Source organism: Myotis nattereri, assembly GCF_964212035.1.
Source record: "Myotis nattereri genome assembly, chromosome: 3".
Lineage (NCBI taxonomy): Eukaryota > Metazoa > Chordata > Mammalia > Chiroptera > Vespertilionidae > Myotis > Myotis nattereri.
Genome location: NC_138077.1, coordinates 30925785 through 30943467, shown reverse-complemented (window position 1 = coordinate 30943467; position 17683 = coordinate 30925785). Strand labels below are relative to the sequence as shown.

General features: G+C 41.8%; 1 protein-coding gene across 1 annotated transcript; it reads right to left on the bottom strand.

The window, feature by feature from the left end:
- Positions 1–12653, bottom strand: LRRIQ4 (leucine rich repeats and IQ motif containing 4; the record flags this gene model as incomplete). Its single annotated transcript, XM_081085266.1, has 5 exons — positions 1–153; positions 3926–4122; positions 5408–5546; positions 6798–6971; positions 11688–12653. 5 exons carry the CDS (start codon positions 12651–12653, stop codon positions 1–3), a joined length of 1629 nt encoding a protein of 542 aa, XP_080941392.1.
- Positions 12654–17683: the final 5030 nt, after the last annotated feature.

The following is a 17683-nucleotide window of genomic DNA, read 5'->3' as shown; positions in this document are numbered from 1 at the left end:
TTATTTCTTCTTTTCCTTTGCAGGTTTTTCTTTTCCACCCTTCTTTCCTGACTTAGATTTTAGAGAATTCTTTCCTTTCTTTCGCACTTTTAACATTTCACTAAATTTCCCAAGTCCTTTCCGCACCATCATTCCACGCCACCAGGACTGAATCTGAAAACAGATAAACCCAAACAGTATTAGCTGGTATCACTGGGAATGGTTACAACTCTTTGTTCTGACATGTGGTTTTAAAAATGTGGAGAATGCAATGTGATGAGAACTCTAAACCTTATTTTCTCTCTTTCTCAATTGGCCAGTAGTCATCCAGGTGTTTTTTTAAAGTATTGAGTGCTTTTATGCACCAAGCGCTGTTCCAAACCTTTGGGAAACAGCAGTTAACAATGCCTGGCACATAGTAGAAGCTCAATAAATACTGTTATCACTGACTTTGTGGAGCTCACATTCCAGTGAAGGGAAGAGACAATAAACAATAAACACTTAAATGTATAATTAGATGGTGTTCAGTGCCCTGGAGATGGCAGTGCACAGTAAGGGGAAGAGGGCGTACCTCTACCCTGCCTTCCTTCTTGTTACTAGTCTTCCTATGCCCCTGCCCACCTACAGCCAGCCCACCCTTGTTGCCTCACTCAATCCTATTCCCTCGCACCTACTCAGAAACATCCCACCTCTAGAAGTAAGTAGACTCTTTGAACCTTTATTTAGCAGCCAGAGCCAGAACTGTGAGAAAACACATTTCTATTGTCTAAGCGTCCTAGTCTATGGTCTGTTGTTATGGTAACCTGAGGCAGTCATTTTTCCAATGAAGCCCACCTGTTGACTTCAAGTTCTGACCATCTCATTTAAATTGAAATTCCACAACACACACACACACACACACACACACACACACACACACACAACTTCTGGTCATCTCGGTTCCCCTTAGCTTGAACTTTTTTTCCAATACCACTTATCACTTTCTAACACAGTATATAATTTTACGTTACCTATTCATGTTTTTATTCCCACCACAATAGACTTGAAGCAATATGAGGACATTTTGTGTTTTGTTCAAACGGGTGTATTTCCAGTGCCTAGAACAATGCCTGGCACATAGTAGAAGCTCAATAAATATTTGTTGGAGGAATGAAGAAGTTAGGTGGGGGTATGCTGTTTTATATAAGGTGGACTAAGGGCAGGTATGACGAAATTTGAGCAGCGACTCAACTAAGTGGAGGCAGAGTTTTGCCCATACCAGGGGGATGATCTCTGGGCAGAAAGAGCCAGTGTGAAGATCCTGAGGCAGGCGCATGCTCGGGCCTTAGAAACCTACCGAGGATCCCGTTTGTGACTCAAGTGAAGCAGAAAAGGGAAAGATGAGATGGGGAGGGAAAGCAGCAGATCGGTTAGGGTGGTGATTTTCCAGGGGACAGTACTGCCCTCTAGAGGCATTCTGAAAATGTGCAGGGCTTTTTGTTGTCAAGGTCTTCAATTGTGTGACATGTCACCCTGGTCCACAAAGACTTTCCAGGGGTGAGCAAGCTTGGACAGTTTGGAAGCAATCCAGCTCCAAAATTTCAACTTCCACGCGTACCCTTTTCTAAAATGTGTCTGCCTAGGGACACAGCTGCCCCTCTGGCACACCTCTCACCCTCCTGAGTCTGACTAGGATGTGTTGCCCTGGACTTCAGCAACCTCTGGGACACCAAAAAAAAGGGGTGGGGTGGGGGGGAGGACAATTCAAAGTATATTACTGATGTTGGCTCTAAGGACAGGTAACCAATCCTTTTGCCTTCCAACTCTTCGCCTTCAAGAAAATTGAAAGTAGAACAGTTGATTTGTCTGATAAGAGCCTGCTATCTGATTTGGGGTATAAACCTGGGAAAAGTTCCAGAGATGTTTAAGGCATTGCCATTTAAAACAAAATGTGGCAAAGAAAAAAACTTCTTATCACCTAATTTATGGGGACAGTGTTTCTCAGCACTTCATTTGTAAAATGAAAAATAGGCATAGAACTGATGCCAAGCCCCATCTCATTCTAGCCATAAGTACTATTGATGCAAGGATACATAAACGATGTGGAAAAGTTTCTCTCATTTGTGTATGTATTTACCCAAAATCTTATAGGTCAAATAATTAAACACCAAAATTCATAATAGATGTTATGTTGTTATGGTCAATTTTATACTACCAATAATTATAATATGACTAATAAAATGTAATAATCTAGAACATTATAAAACCCTATAGTTACAGAAAAAAATAATTTTAATTTGCATAAATATTTTTGTTACCCATAAGTATGAAAGGTGATCTATAAATGACTTTAAATTATATATATATATATAATAAAATATATAACTAAATAAAACTAATAAAATGATATGTACAGGGTGTTCCCCCAAAATGTATACACACTTTAATAGCTGATAATGCAATTTTGAAAATGAAATGTATTTTAATAAACACTGCCTTTATAATTATTCAAAGTATGTGGATACATTTTTTTGGAACACACTATATATATCACATAAAATATTAAGATCAATTCTACGGGGAAAATGGAATGAAAATAGATGTTCAAGAAGAAAAGGATATAACAAAATGTCTGCCTGTAAAATAAGAACTTGTTCAAGTATCTTGTAAATTGATGTTGACTGACATATCAAATCAAAATAACATTTAGATTCCATTGGGTACATTTAAAATATTGATCTAAGAGCTCTATTTTAAAATGTTGATATTTAAAATTCACTGTAAAGTAAAAGCTTTGCAATGATTTAAACCTAGTGACAAAGAAGTTTAAATACCAATTTTGAAAATGTGCACGAGGGTATATGGTTTTTCAAAATGCTCTTAGGAAGACTCCAAAAAGTATTTTTATTCTTCCAAAGTAGTCATTTCTGAATACATACATATTAAAACAAATATTTTAACATAAATAACTGTCCTTATCTTTCCTTTTATGTTGTAGCTCAGGCATTACTTCGATTTATTAAAAGTATTCAGTTTTGGTAGGTAATATTATCTATGAGTTTAATTTCAGGGAAATGAAAATGGTCGATTTCAGCAGAGGAGAGCTGATCAACCTATATTTTGACAGCATCAGTGTGACTGCTGAATGAAAGGTATATTTTGGGGAGCAGGTATGGAACTAGGAGTGTGAGAAGATGGGGGCTTGGAACAGCTGAATGGAGAACACTGAATACTGACTGAAGTGAACACATTCCTGGTCTGCCTGGGGTATCCTTATGTCTCCATGAGCTTCATGGGCAAGACAGGGCTCTTAGCTCTTTGATCTTAGTTCAGTGATGGCGAACCTACGACACACGTGTCAGAGGTGGCACGCAAACTCATGTTTTTGGTTGATTTTTCTTTGTTAAATGGCATTTAAATATATAAAATAAATATAAAAAAGATAAGTCTTTGTTTTACTATGGTTGTAAATATCAAAAAATTTCTATACGTGACACGGCACCAGAGTTAAGTTAGGGTTTTTCAAAATGCTGACACGCCGAGCTCAAAAGGTTTGCCATCACTGTCTAGTTCTGGTTAGTGGCAGAGAAGAACTCTGGTTGCTAGACCTCTGCACCATAAATGCTTTCATTTCTAATTTTTCAGCCTTATCTTACTGACTTTGTTACTATCAGCTTTCCATCCCAATGAATGCTCTAAGAATTTTAGATTGTTTTAAGAGTTGAAATTTTGGTTTCTTTTGCCTGACTGTTGGCTTCTTACCTGACAAGGAGACGAGGAACAAAAATGCTAGGATGATGTTCAAAATTCTCTCGATTGGCCCTGGGTAAGTAAATAAGAGTCTCTACTCTCAAGGACAAGGTACAGATGTGTAAAGAGCAGCCCCATTGGATAATCTAATGTGTTTAACACTAACCCTTCTCCAAAGCAACTCGGAGTCTATTATGCAGAAACTTTGCTGATTTACCTTTGTTGCTACTATTTTCATATGTCTTTTATTCATAAGGTATGCGAAGATAGCCTCTTTGCCTTCAGTGTACACTTCTTCTGGGGGATCTTCCATAGGATTGTCCATCAGCGTCAGAACATCGAGATTCACTAGACTATCTAAATTCTCTGGAAGTTGGGTGAGCAAGTTTTTCTCAAGCAGTAATTCTCTCAAAGCTGAAACAATATTTTAAAATGATGAATTTATCTTAAAAACAGGCAAGAATTAAAACGTGAATTCTTTAGTCCAGTCATTTTGAAAGGTTTGTTTTCTACTGTGCCATGTCACAAAAAACATCAGGTTTGATGAGGGAACCCGCAGTTCTCTTCTTTAAAACAACTCAGAGTTTTTGGAGTTCGTGTAAATAAGTATTAGAGGCAAGAAACATTAATAAACACTAAAGATTTTGAGACTGTTTCATTCCTCCAGAGACCAAGGACAGGATAAAAACGTACAGTCGGGAGCATTACTAAAGAGTACTGGCTAGCCTCTAACCTTTGAATGTCTTGTAGTTAGGTAACAGCTTGCACTCATATTTCTTCATCCTCCTTTCAATGAAGAATAGGCATAGTTTGAAAACATACCTATAAACCTGAAGATTCAGTACACTATGGGGAAATTTTTTTTTCTAATCTGGCCCCAGTAGGACCTCAGCAAAAAGCTTAAGTAAATGGATATGTTTGAGTGTTTAAATATGAATCATATATGACTTTTCATGTCAATCATGTAGCTTCAAAAGCCTCCCTCCCCCCGCCCCTTGCTGATTTCACCATTGTGAGTCAGTATTTTCTTTTTCTTCAAGTGACTTAGTGACCTAATATGAATTTACTACAGGGCCCCCAACTCCCAATTCCAACATGTAGTAGGGATTCAGTACATTTTTGTTGATGGTGTAATGACTAATTATCTTAGTAGTTGCTACTTGCTTTTCAAATTCCCAATAAATAATCTGCCTTTGGGAGGCTCTGAGCTGTACTAGTCAGAGACCTGACCTTCCCAGGGAACCCTGCAAGGACGTAATGAGGTAGGGCCAAGCTCTCTAAACACGGAGATTGGTCTTTAGAAAAGCAAAGAAGCTTTTATCAAGGGAAATGCTGGTCTCAAATTCTACTAGGCCAGCGGTTCTCAACCTGTGGGTCGCGACCCCTTTAAAGGGGTCAAACAACCCTTTCACAGGGGTTGCCTAAGACTATTGGAAAACACATATATAATTACATATTGTTTTTGTGATTAATCACCATGCTTTAATTATGTTCAATTTGTAACAATGAAAATACATCCTGCATATCAGATATTTACATTATGATTCATAACAGTAGCAAAATTACAGTTATGAAGTAGCAACGAAAATAATTTTATGGTTGGGGGTCACCACAACATGAGGAACTGCATTAAAGGGTCGCGGCATTAGGAAGGTTGAGAACCACTGTACTAGGCTATGGGCCTACTAAGATTCCCCACCTTGTGCTTGGCAGATGGCATCTGGAAGCTGCTTAAGCAGATTGTGGCGGCAATCAAGAACTTCCAGGTTAGGCATTGATCCCAAGGCCACTGGCAAGTACTCCAGATGGTTGTTTTCTATATGCAGCTCCTTAAGACTCTGAAATAAGATCATAGTATACCACAATGATCCTTACACTGAAAAAATGAGTTGCAGCAACTAGAATCATCTGCGAGTTCCCATGCTACTTCAGTGAGGGTTATTATGCATTGGCATAAAGGGGGAAACATTTAAAGGGCCATCATCAAGAAGTTATTTTTCAGTTAAACTATTAGAAATGGTTCGCATTTATGTAGGGAAAATAGAACATGGGAACCTAGTATTTCTGTTTCACAAGAACTTTATGAAAAAGTAATTTGGATCATTTAACTACACACATCATTTGCTCCCTTTCAATAGCTAATTATCGGTGGCAGTTGCCTCAGAAGTATAATTTCCCCAAATATCAACCCAACATTGCCCAAGTGGAATTAGCCAAGTATACAGATAATAAGTTAACTACGTTCAAATTCGCTGGGCAAAAACTTGTTTGTATCTCACCCTAAGATTTTGAAGAGTGTGACATGATGTACAAGGAGCAAAATGATAGACAGAGTTCTATGAACACAGCATAAAAGAATGGAGAATTCGGAATAGAAACCTTGTGTCATAGGTGAGTATCTGCTATACATACCATTGACCGTTGCTCAGTGCCATGACCAGGGATAATGTAGTGGCCCACACCTACTTTATCAGTATTAAAAAAGTGCAGGACCAGGAGCATGAAAATATAACAGTTCCTTAAAGTCTGCATATAGATAAAGACACACTGGTAGGGCTACCAGTTAGTGAAGTAAACGTGTTGCTCTGCTAGGATTTATCACAGTGCCATGGACCCATCCTCAGTGAACCTGGTGCAACAGTAAAATAGACCACGATTTACGTTCCACCATGGAGAGTGGGAGGTCTATTGCCCCACCCAAACAGCAGCTCCCAGCATTCACCTGTATGATACTTTAACTTCAAAATAGTACAACTTTCAAGGGTAACTTATGAAAAGTAGAAACGAAATGTAGAGCAGCATGGCTCAATTTTTGCAAATAAAACTTTCCAAAACACAAAGTGGAAAGGAGTATGGCATGGCATACCCACTAGCAATCACAATAACTTGTTTTGGGTATAAATCTGTGGGTTGATCAGGAAGACAGTGGAAGGCTCAAAGCATAATGATGACTGCTGTTAGGCGCTGGGAATCTGGTATGGTTGATTCCACATGCAGCCTGTGGGAACAGGGCATGCTTCCCCAATATCAGCCGACTTAAGGAATCGGTAAGTGTGTACCTCTTTGCCTGCTCATTTGGGGGGGCTTACCTGTAGCTTCCCAATGTCCTCTGGCACAAAGGTGAGCTTGGCTCCCTGATCTTGCCCAATGTATAATTTCTCTAAGGACTCTACAGAAAAGATTTCTTCTGGAAATGAAACGAACTGATTCCCACTTAGTCCAAGTATCTTCAGTTTTGAAAGTGCACCGAAGTCTGAAGGTAACTAGAAGTATTCCAAAAAGATGTTTCAAGTCAATATTTTCTTTTAAATCCTCACATGAGGATATGTTTATTGATTTTAGAGGGGGGGGGAGAGAGAGAGAGAGAGAGAGAGAGAGAGAGAAATTGATGTGAGAAACAACATCGGTCAGGTGCCTCCCCCCATGCCCCAATCAGGATGGAACCCACAACCTTAGGTATGTGCCCTGACCAGGAATCAAACCTGCAAACTTAATTGAGATTAAATCCTAGATTCTCTTCCTAAATCTTAAAGTTACTATCGAAACACTTACTTGCTGACAGGCAGTTTTAAAAGTCTATGGCAATTAGGAAAACAAAAGACCTACCCAAGGTTTTGAAAATTGAATAAAATATATATTTTTTAATAAACTCACACCTTGCCTGGCCCATGTACCACAATGGTTGAGCCTCGACCTATGAACCAGGAAGTCTACGATAGATTCCCTGTCAGGGCAGATGCCCTGATTGTAGGCTCAATCTCCAATAGGGGGCGTGTAGGAGGCAGCCAATCAATGATTCTCTCTCATCATTGCTGTATCTATGACTCTCTCTCCCTCTCCCTTCCTTTCTGAAATCAATAAAAATATATATATTTTCAAAACCCACACCTTTTTGGCCTAGGATTTTTATAATGTCTGGGGAACACATGAGACTGGTGTCGATGGCCAGGAAAGACAGACCTATTATTTGGTTAGGTGTCAAATTCCAAGTATCCCTTTTTCTCCCTCTATAGTTGTCTTTTGCTTTTCAAATAAATCTTTTTTTTATTTTAAATATTAAACAAAAGAAACAAATACAAGTATACCCAAATCTTTTGTTAATAAACACAATAAAATACTGCAATTAAAGTTGAGTTTCTCTGCAATACCTTCATTTGCTTGACTACCTCCCTCTTCCCAGAAACAACCATTGTTAGGAATGTAGTTTTTTCCAGTCCATATTTTTTATACTCTTATGACATATATAAATATCCATAAAATTTGTTGTGTGTATATGTATTTTTGTGTGATTAAAAAATTTTATAAGTGGCGTCATTGGGTTCTGCAATTCAGTGCTTTACTTTTTAACAAACATTAACATGTTGGGATTTCTCCACATTGGTACCTATGGCTCCCATTCACTTAAATTATTGCATAGCATTCCATTTTACAAATACACCACAATTTACTTGCTCATTCCTCTATTAGCTGACATTTAATTGTCTTCCATTACTTCATGATTACCAACAATGCTATGATGAACATTTCTGAACAGGCCACCCTGTACACATGGGAAAGTTTCTCTAAAGCTGTTTTTGCAGTTTCCCATGAATGGAACATTAAGATTAAAGGTTGTATGTGTCAGAAAAATCTATTTAAGGAAATCCTGTTAGGAGGTGGTCTTTATTAAGAATACTAGAGGAAACTAACATGAGGCTTGCTTGCTTCAGTGACGGAGGACTCCAACGTTCCCCGCCTGCTGCTGCTGGCCTCTGAGCTGCAACTCTAAGCAACTATGTAACAAATATAGAAGCTAAACAAAACCCCAGAAACCGGCTTTAGTCCACCGGGCTTCAGCCAGCATGATCGCAACATTGTAAGCAAAGGCCAGAAACCTACTTTCAGCAGCGGAGGCCTAAGAGCTGGAGCCAAGCCTCAAAGCTAAAGCTGGCCCAGAATAAAAAAAAGAAAAAGAGGAGAACCAAGATGGCTGCATAGGTTAACACCGGAGTTTGCTGCCTTGAACAACTACTTCAAAAGTGAAACTAAAAAACGGAACGGACATCACCCAGAACCACAGGAACGCTGGCTGAGTGGAAGTCCTACAACTAGGAGGAAAGAGAAACGCATACGGACACTCAGAGGAGGCGCAGTGCTGAAGTCAAATTCTGAGGTGTGGAGTGAGCGGAGCGGGCTGGCGGCGGAGGGCGCGGTTGGCGTTTTCAATCGGGAGGGAGTCGCAGACTCTGAGCTCCAGATACAGGCGAGTCTTTAGGGACCCAGACTCAAACGGGAGAAGCGGGACTGTCTGGCTTCGGTCAGAGCGAGTGCAGCTTTCTCTCCGAGGTTTGCAGCCCTTGCTGGGACTCAGAGAGGCAGAGCCCCTGGGGACAGGACTGAGAACCGTCATAACTGCTCTCTCTGGCCCACCCTGTTGATCCTGTGCAACCCGCCCTGCCCAAGCCCTGCACAGAGGCATTTGCCAGATAGCCTCAGGCAAAGGCTAGATTAGCACCTCCCTAGAGGACAGAAGTTCTCTCACTGCTGACACAGCTGATTCTCATAGCCACTTGGCCTGGAGGTCAAACCCTCCCTGGTATTAGCTACAACAATCAAGGTTTAACTATAAGACTGAGCACAAAGACCACTAGGGGGTGCACCAAGGAAGCATAACAAAATGCAGAGACAAAGAAACAGGACAAAATTGTCAATGGAAGATATAGAGTTCAGAACCACACTTTTAAGGTCTCTCAAGAACTGTTTAGAAGCCGCCGATAAACATAATGAGATCTACAAGAAAACTAATGAGACCCTCAATGTTATATTGGGGAACCAACTAGAAATTAAGCATACACGGACTGAAATAAAGAATATTATACAGACTCCCGACAGCAGACCAGAGGAGCGCAAGAATCAAGTCAATGATTTGAAATGCGAGGAAGCAAAAAACACCCAACCGGAAAAGCAAAATGAAAAAAGAATCCAAAAATGCGAGGATAGTGTAAGGAGCCTCTGGGACAGCTTCAAGCGTACCAACATCAGAATTATAGGGGTGCCAGAAGATGAGAGAGACCAAGATATTGAAAACCTATTTGAAGAAATAATGACAGAAAACTTCCCCCACCTGGTGAAAGAAATGGACTTACAGGTCCAAGAAGCAGAGAGAACCCCAAACAAAAGGAATCCAAAGAGGACCACACCAAGACACATCATAATTAAAATGCCAAGAGCAAAAGACAAAGAGAGAATCTTAAAAACAGCAAGAGAAAGAAACTCAGTTACCTACAAGGGAATACCCATATGACTGTCAGCTGATTTCTCAACAGAAACTATGCAGGCCAGAAGGGAGTGGCAAGAAATATTCAAAGTGATGAATACCAAGAACCTACAACCAAGATTACTTTATCCAGCAAAGCTATCGTTCAGAATTGAAGGTCAGATAAAGAGCTTCACAGATAAGGAAAAGCTAAAGGAGTTCATCACCACCAAACCAGGATTATATGAAATGCTGAAAGGTATCCTTTAAGAAGAGGAAGAGGAAGAAAAAGGTAAAGATACAAATTATGAACAACAAATATGCATCTATCAACAAGTGAATCTAAGAATCAAGTGAATAAATAATCTGATGAACAGAATGAACTGGTGATTATAATAGAATCAGGGACATAGAAAGGGAATGGACTGACCATTCTTGGGGGGGAAAGGGGTGTGGGGGGTGGGGGAAGAGACTGGACAAAAATCGTGCACCTATGGATGAGGACAGTGGGTGGGGAGTGAAGGCGGAGGGTGGGGCGGGAACTGGGAGGAGGGGAGTTATGGGGGGGAAAAAGAGGAACAAATGTAATAATCTGAACAATAAAGATTTAATTAAAAAAAAAAAAAAAGAATACTAGAGGCTCGGTGCATGAAATTTGTGCCGGGGGGGGTGTGGGGTAGGGGTGGTGTCCCTTAGCCCAGCCTACGCCCTCTCACAGTCCAGGAGCCCTTGGGGGATGTCTGCCTAAGCCGGCAGGCGGACATCCCTCTTGCAATCCAGGACCCCCTTTCTCCTTACTGCCCACATGCTTGCTGCTCCTTACTGCTCAGCTCGCTGCTCCTTAGCACTGCCTCAGAGGTGGGAGAGGCTCCTGCTACTGCCACTGCATTCACCAGCCGTGAGCCTGGCTTCTGGCTCCCCACAGGGGGAGCACACTGACCACCAGGGGGCAGCTCCTGCATCGAGGGTCTGCCTCTTGGTGGTCAGTGCACATCAGAGTGACTGGTTGTTCTGTGGTAATGGTGGCATAGGCTTTTATTATATAGATAGACCCTGGAGTCCAGCAGCTCTGAGTGGGAATCCTGCCTTCATCACTTATAGGCATGTGGCCTTGACAAGTTAGTTACGTGCCCTGCGCCTCATTTTCCTCATATGCCATTGAGGATAATATTACCTACATCAAAAGTACTTGTCAGTCCCTAGCCGGTTTTGCTCAGTGGATAGAGCATGGGCCTGTGGACTGAAGGATCCCGGGTTTTATTCTGGTCAAGGGCACATGCCCTGGTTTCGGGCTCTATCCCCAGTTGGGGACATGCAGGAGGCAGCCAATCGATTATTTTCTCTTATCATTGATGTTTCTGTCTTTCTCCCTCTCCTTTCCTCTCTGAAATCAATAAAAATGTATTTTTAAAAAGATACTTGAGAGGATTAAATGAGATAATCCTTGTTAAAAAAACAACAACAACACTTTGCCCAGTGCCTAACATACATATTGTAAATCACAGCTACTAATTGTGATCAATGTTGTTCTTGGAAGGGAAAGGAGGGGAGCGGAGGAGAGGGGAGGGAGGGGAGGGGAGGGGAGTCATAAAAATGATCGCCGTGTTGGCTATATTTGTTAACCCTGGATGTTTGCCCATAAGTCAGTCAGAATGTGCTGATGTTTAGACACAGAACCGCACCACCTTCAGGCAGGGAGGGCCCGGGGTGAGGGCCTAGTGCCAGCCGGGAAGGGGATCAGTACCTTCCCTATCTTATTATCATCCAGCGCCAGGATCTCCAGGTTCTTCAGCGTACAGATCTGCACGGGGAAGCCTTGCATGTGGTTCTGACTGAGGTCCAGGAAGCGCAGGTTGACCAGGCGCCGGAAGGAGCGGCGCAGCGAGCGCAGGCCGGTGTTGCACAGGTAGAGCAGCTGCAGCGAGGTCCACTTGCAGAGCAGGCGCGGCACCTTCTCCAGCGGGTTCCCGCTCAGCCCCACCTCGGCCATCTCCGAGAGGCCCCCCAGGCTGCGCGGGAGGGAGTGGAGGCGGTTGTAGGAAAGATCCAGCACCGACAGCTGGTCGCACTGGCCCAGGGACTCGGGCAGCCCCTGCAGGCTGTTGCGAGCCACGTAGAACTTCTGCAGCCTGATGAGCTTCCCGATCTCCTCCGGGAGCGCCGTCAGCCTGTTCTCGTCCAGGTCAATGATCACCAGGTTGCGGAGGACGCAGAGCTCCGGCGGGAAAACCTCAAATTGGTTTTGCTTCAGGTAGAGCTCCCTCAGTTTGGTCTGGTTCACAATTTCCTTGGGCAGAGACTTCAGGCGGTTTCCCGACAGGCCGAGCAGCTCGAGGTGGTGGAGGTGTTTGCAGATTTCGGTGGGGATCTCCCCGACCTGGGTGCGGTAGAGGCGGAGCTGGCGCAGGGAGCGGATGCTGCTGAGGACCGGGACCCAGGAGGGGAGGATGGGGTTGTCGCTCAGGTCCAGGCCCTCCAGGCGGCTCAGCCTTCCCAGCTGCGGGCACAGCTTGCTCAGCCTGTTATTGTTCAGGTAGAGGACTTTGATGTTCGTTAGGTCCTGAATATCCTGGGGGATCTCCTCGATGTGGTTATTTTCCAGGTGCACCTCTTCTAATTCTCTTAGTTCTAAGATCCCCGGTGGGATCGTAGCCAAGTTCTGATTAGCGGCATCGAGGAAAAAGGTTCTCCCAGATGTGCCGTGGGTCATGTTTTGATGTGCGTTAGAGGAACGTTCTACTGCTGGTGTGATGCCATTTGGTATTATTTCGACGGGCCATTCAAATATTCAAAATCTGAAATATTGTGAAAAGGAGAAAAAATAATCAGAGTTTACCTGCCACCAGGGTTGGTATCCTGAAAGAGAGATAAAATTAAAATTTTAGTTGATTGAATTTAGTGCTTGACACTACGCCACAACATAAAATAAAGGTTTTTGTGATTTGTGTTGGGAGAAGAATTAAAGTGTAGACTCCTCTTACCCCTAACAGATTAACTAATATTTTTAAAAATAGTCTAAATTCAGTTTTTTGAAAAAAATGCTCATCTTGATTCTATTTCCAGGTAGGCTGAAGAAAGTTGCAAAAGATCATTGGTCCTACAATAAACACTGGGAGAACACTAGAAAAAATTTAATATTTTAAAATATTTTATTTTTCCTTAAAACTACTAGAGAGTTGTGGGTGCACAGGTCAAGAGAATTAAATTTGAGAGATGGACTAGTCCTCCCTGAATAAGTAGAGCCAGTGGGCACTTTTATGCCTGTGGCATTTTCAAGTTTGGGGACTGACAGAGGGAGAACAAGCCAACCACTAGGCCAGCCGTAGGCAAACTACGGCCCGCGGGCCAGATCTGGCCCGTTTGAAATGAATAAAACTATTTAAAAAAAAGACCATACCCTTTTATGTAATGATGTTTACTTTGAATTTATATTAGTTCACACTAACACTCCATCCATGCTTTTGTTCCGGCCCTCCGGTCCAGTTTAAGAACCCATTGTGGCCCTCGAGTCAAAAAGTTTGCCCACCCCTGCACTAGGCAAAGGGCCTCCTGGGGTAAAGAGAAACCAGCCAAACTTTTTGTTGTTGTTAATCTTCACCCAAGGACATTTTCCCATTGATTTTTAAAGAGTGGAATGGAGAGGGAGAGACAGAGAAAGAGAAACATCGATGTGAGAAAGACACATCTATTTTTCTTTTTAAATATTTTTTATTGATTTCCGAGAGGAAGAGATAGAAGCATCAATGATGAGAAAGGATTGCTGATTGGCTGCCTCCTGCACGCCCCCTACTGAGGATCAAGCCCATAACCTGGGCATGTGCCCTTGATGAGAATCGAACCCAGGGCCTTTCAGTTCACAGGCTGACACTTTATCCACTGAGCCAAACCAGTTGGGCGACACCTATTGGTTGCCTCCTGCACACACACCCACCAGGGTCAGGGATAGAGCCTGCAACCGAGGTACGTGCTCTTGACTGGAATCGAAACCGGGACCCTTCAGTCTGAGGACCGATGCTCTTATCCAGTGAGCCAAACCAGCTAGGGCTTGACTGAAAACTCTTACCTGCATTTTAATGGGCTTTGATGTGCACAGGCAAATGGACCCCATAGTCCAGTAATACCAGGACACTTATGTGCTCTAGGATTTACTTAAATTAACCTATTTAATCCTCACTAGAACCCTAACAAGGAGGCACCATTATAATTCCTGTTTTACAGATAAACTAAGTAACTAAAAGAGCTCTTCTCAGGATAGAATAGGACGTGGGAGCAGAACCAGAGAAGTTGACTCAACCTCACATTGGTTTTTAGCATCATTTATTCACAGGTTGCCTGGTTTTTATAAGAATAATTCTTGGGCCGAAACCGGTTTGGCTCAGTGGATAGAGCGTCGGCCTGCAGACTGAAAGGTCCCAGGTTTGATTCCGGTCAAGGGCATGTACCTTGGTTGTTTGTGGGCACATCCCCAGTAGGAGATGTGCAGGAGGCAGCTGATTGGTGTTTCTCTCTCATCGATGTTTCTGACTCTCTATCTCTCTCCCTTTCTCTCTGTAAAAAATCAATAAAATATATTTTAAAAAAAAAAGAATAATTCTTGGGCGTGAGGTTTCAGGCTTGATTTTTCTTTCTCAGCCTTCCAAGTCCTCTGGGGGAAATGTGTGTGGACTAGCCATCCTGATTAGAGTGAACACAGTGTGTCTGGGCTTCCAGACACATAAAAGAGCTTATTTCTCCTAACCTTCATCTTGCTCCATGATGAATCCTGACTAGAATGTCTGAATGTGTGTGTATAAATATTATCTCACCTTGATCAGATATCACATATGTGTCTGGAACCAATTTGATGGCCCTCTGAAAGCTATATATATTATCATTAGTGGATTTAATAAAAGAAGTTTGTGGGGAACACTTTGTAAAGTATTGTCTAACCATTATGCTATACCCTAAAACTAATACAAAATAATATTTAAAATAAATAAGTAAATAAATAAATACTGGTTGTAAAGCCTGGATTTGCAACAGCTTTGTTAGCAATTCAGCCACAGTAAATGAGAATGGGGGAAGATTGATTCCTTATTGGCTATTTTTCCCCCTAGAAATTGCTACCTGAACATGGTCAAATTAACTTATTACAATCCAATGTTACTGTTGTGTTTCTAAGTGGAATAACTTGTTGCATCATCATTTTAAAGAGCCAAGGTTGGACAATTTAATAATTAGCCCTTCTTGATGTAACTTTAATGTCCAAGAAAACCATTTAGGAAAATGACCAGCCCTCTCAAATTTACATCAAGTGTTGATAATTATGTTTCATGTGTAATTACACACAAACTGGATGGATAAAATTAGGGCCCTGAGATTAATATGGTCAGTGACTGACTGTCTCTGATTACATTTCTAGTTAAAATCATTTCAAGATTTTGCTTATAACTTCACCTGGGAGCTCTTTTTCCTTTAATACAGACAAGCTAAAAGTAGCCTTAATTACCTAGGACTAGAAAATCATGTAACAGTAACACTACCCTTTGCTTTGATGAAAATTTCTTGGAAGCTATAAAATCCCTTCAAAAAATTTTGTCTCCTTTCAGCTAGTACTGAACTGAAAGTTCCATATAGATTTCAGACGTCAGTGGAAAACTTTTTACAAGCAAGCAACTTGAAGGTGTGCTTCCATCCCCACTGTCATCAAATTATTTATCTGACATAGCTTCTCACACTTGCTTTCTTTAAAGACTCAAAAGTTGCATCTTACCCATTTTACAAAAGTTTTTCACCCTCAGTCCCTTCCCCCTATCATCAAACTATCGATCTAGTAACTCGTTGAGCAAGCCTTTCTTTTTCTTTTTCTTCTGGTTTTAAATTTGGGTTTTTCAAAATGTTATCTGTATCATGAGCAGGAAAGTTTGGGGCACTACTTCACTGTGAATCGCTGACATATTTTCTCATCTCATCAGAAAATAAGAATGTACACTTTTCATGCAACATACTCCTTTATCCATGGGCCAAATCATTTTAAAATAACAAAACACTCATTTTCCATCTGCATATTCAGTACCTAAACATTCATGCATGAACAACACCAGGAGTCAGTATATCAGATACTTGTCAGAAAATCAAATCAGGCATTTATTCTGTTCCAGCGCTTGCTGGCACCTCGGTTAGGCCATTTGATAGCTGTGAAAATAGCTAATGAATACGTTAAAGATTCCCCCAGATCCTTTGAGTTCAATCTCCATATTATCAGGAAACACTGTGCCTAGACCCTATTACCATAATTAAATACCATGCTGTTGGCTTTCTAAGTAGAATTACAATAAAAGAAACAATCCTTTGAAAAAATATTTCTGAATCGTCTACACAATTATAGTCCAAGACATGTGCATTAAATTACTTATATAAAGATATACCTACTAAATTTTCCTACTATAGGGTACCAGAGACACGTAAATGCTGCCTTTTACTGAAGCCGGGGGACTCCATACCCTCATATATTCTCTTTGGTTCTGCCTTCTAGAAATCTCAAGTTCGAGTTAGACCTATACTCTGGGTTCTTAACGCAGAAGTACCCAATGAATCCACTTAGGTTTCCTTCAAACTAGCTCAGCAACATCTCCCCCGCCTCCCTACCCCTCAGTGCTTCTCAAGGGGAGGTCTTCATCTCTCCCTCCCACCCAACTACATCCCTCCTTTATCTGGAAATCATTTCATGAGGAGTCATGAGAAATATACTGATGGAACTAGGTTGTATATGTGATCAGTGTCTTTTCGACCATCTGTTTAGTATGCATTTTGACACTGCAAGCTGTATTTTTGTGTAAATACTGTTTTTGTTTTGCCGAGGCAGCTAGCTAAGGAGAATAGTGCTGTAAGTTGTTTGGTTAAAGCAGCCCTTTTCTGTTTATTCTGTTCTGACCCTGTTTATTAGTTACTCTCTAAAACAAGAATCTGATTCTGCATTTCTTGCTTCCTTGGAAGACCATCCCTCTCTCCCCAATGGAGCAGCAATTAATTAATCCTCCACCTCTCTTCCCGTTCCTGTATCTTCGTAGCTCAAAACACTTTAAGGAAGGCATAGGGGAAGGCAGGTGCTGTACCTGCACTCACACTTTGGTATTTCAAGCCACCTGCCAACTTTGTTGGTAGCACATAGGGTAAGCGAACACATAATTGTCTGTTTTCTATCATCATGGTTAACCTGAAGAAATGATATTTCAGGTGATGTTTCAATTCTGTGGGCACAGGGTTTCAAGAGACCCCTGCCTTGTCCGGCACAACAATTTCTTGGCAGCAGAACACTGTTTGGACGTGCCTGGTGGGACAGCATGGGGGAGAGAGGATTCAGGCATTTTGCTTTTCACCTTTGAACTGTGCTTATAAACAGCCTGGTTTCACTTGGCGGGTCTCTGTCTGGCTCCAGGGTCTTGGTCAGGGCCTTGGACTTCCTTCTGAGTCCATAGCGACCCCAAACAGAAGGCCACCCCTTCCCTCCTTCCTCTTCTCCCTCGATATTCAAGTACTAAATTCTGATTATGTCACCCTGTAACTATTTCTGGGTTTTGTCCCTTTCTCCTCATCCCCCCAAGTCCAGTCTTAGCTGAGGCCTTACTATTTCTCCTGGGTCACTGCAGCTGCTTCAGACCTAATTTTTCCTGCCATGTGTCAAATCCATTCGCCAACAGCCGTGCTTCTGAGGGTGCACAGGACTCCACCTGGATCCGTTCTGCCTGTCCCCTTACTCTC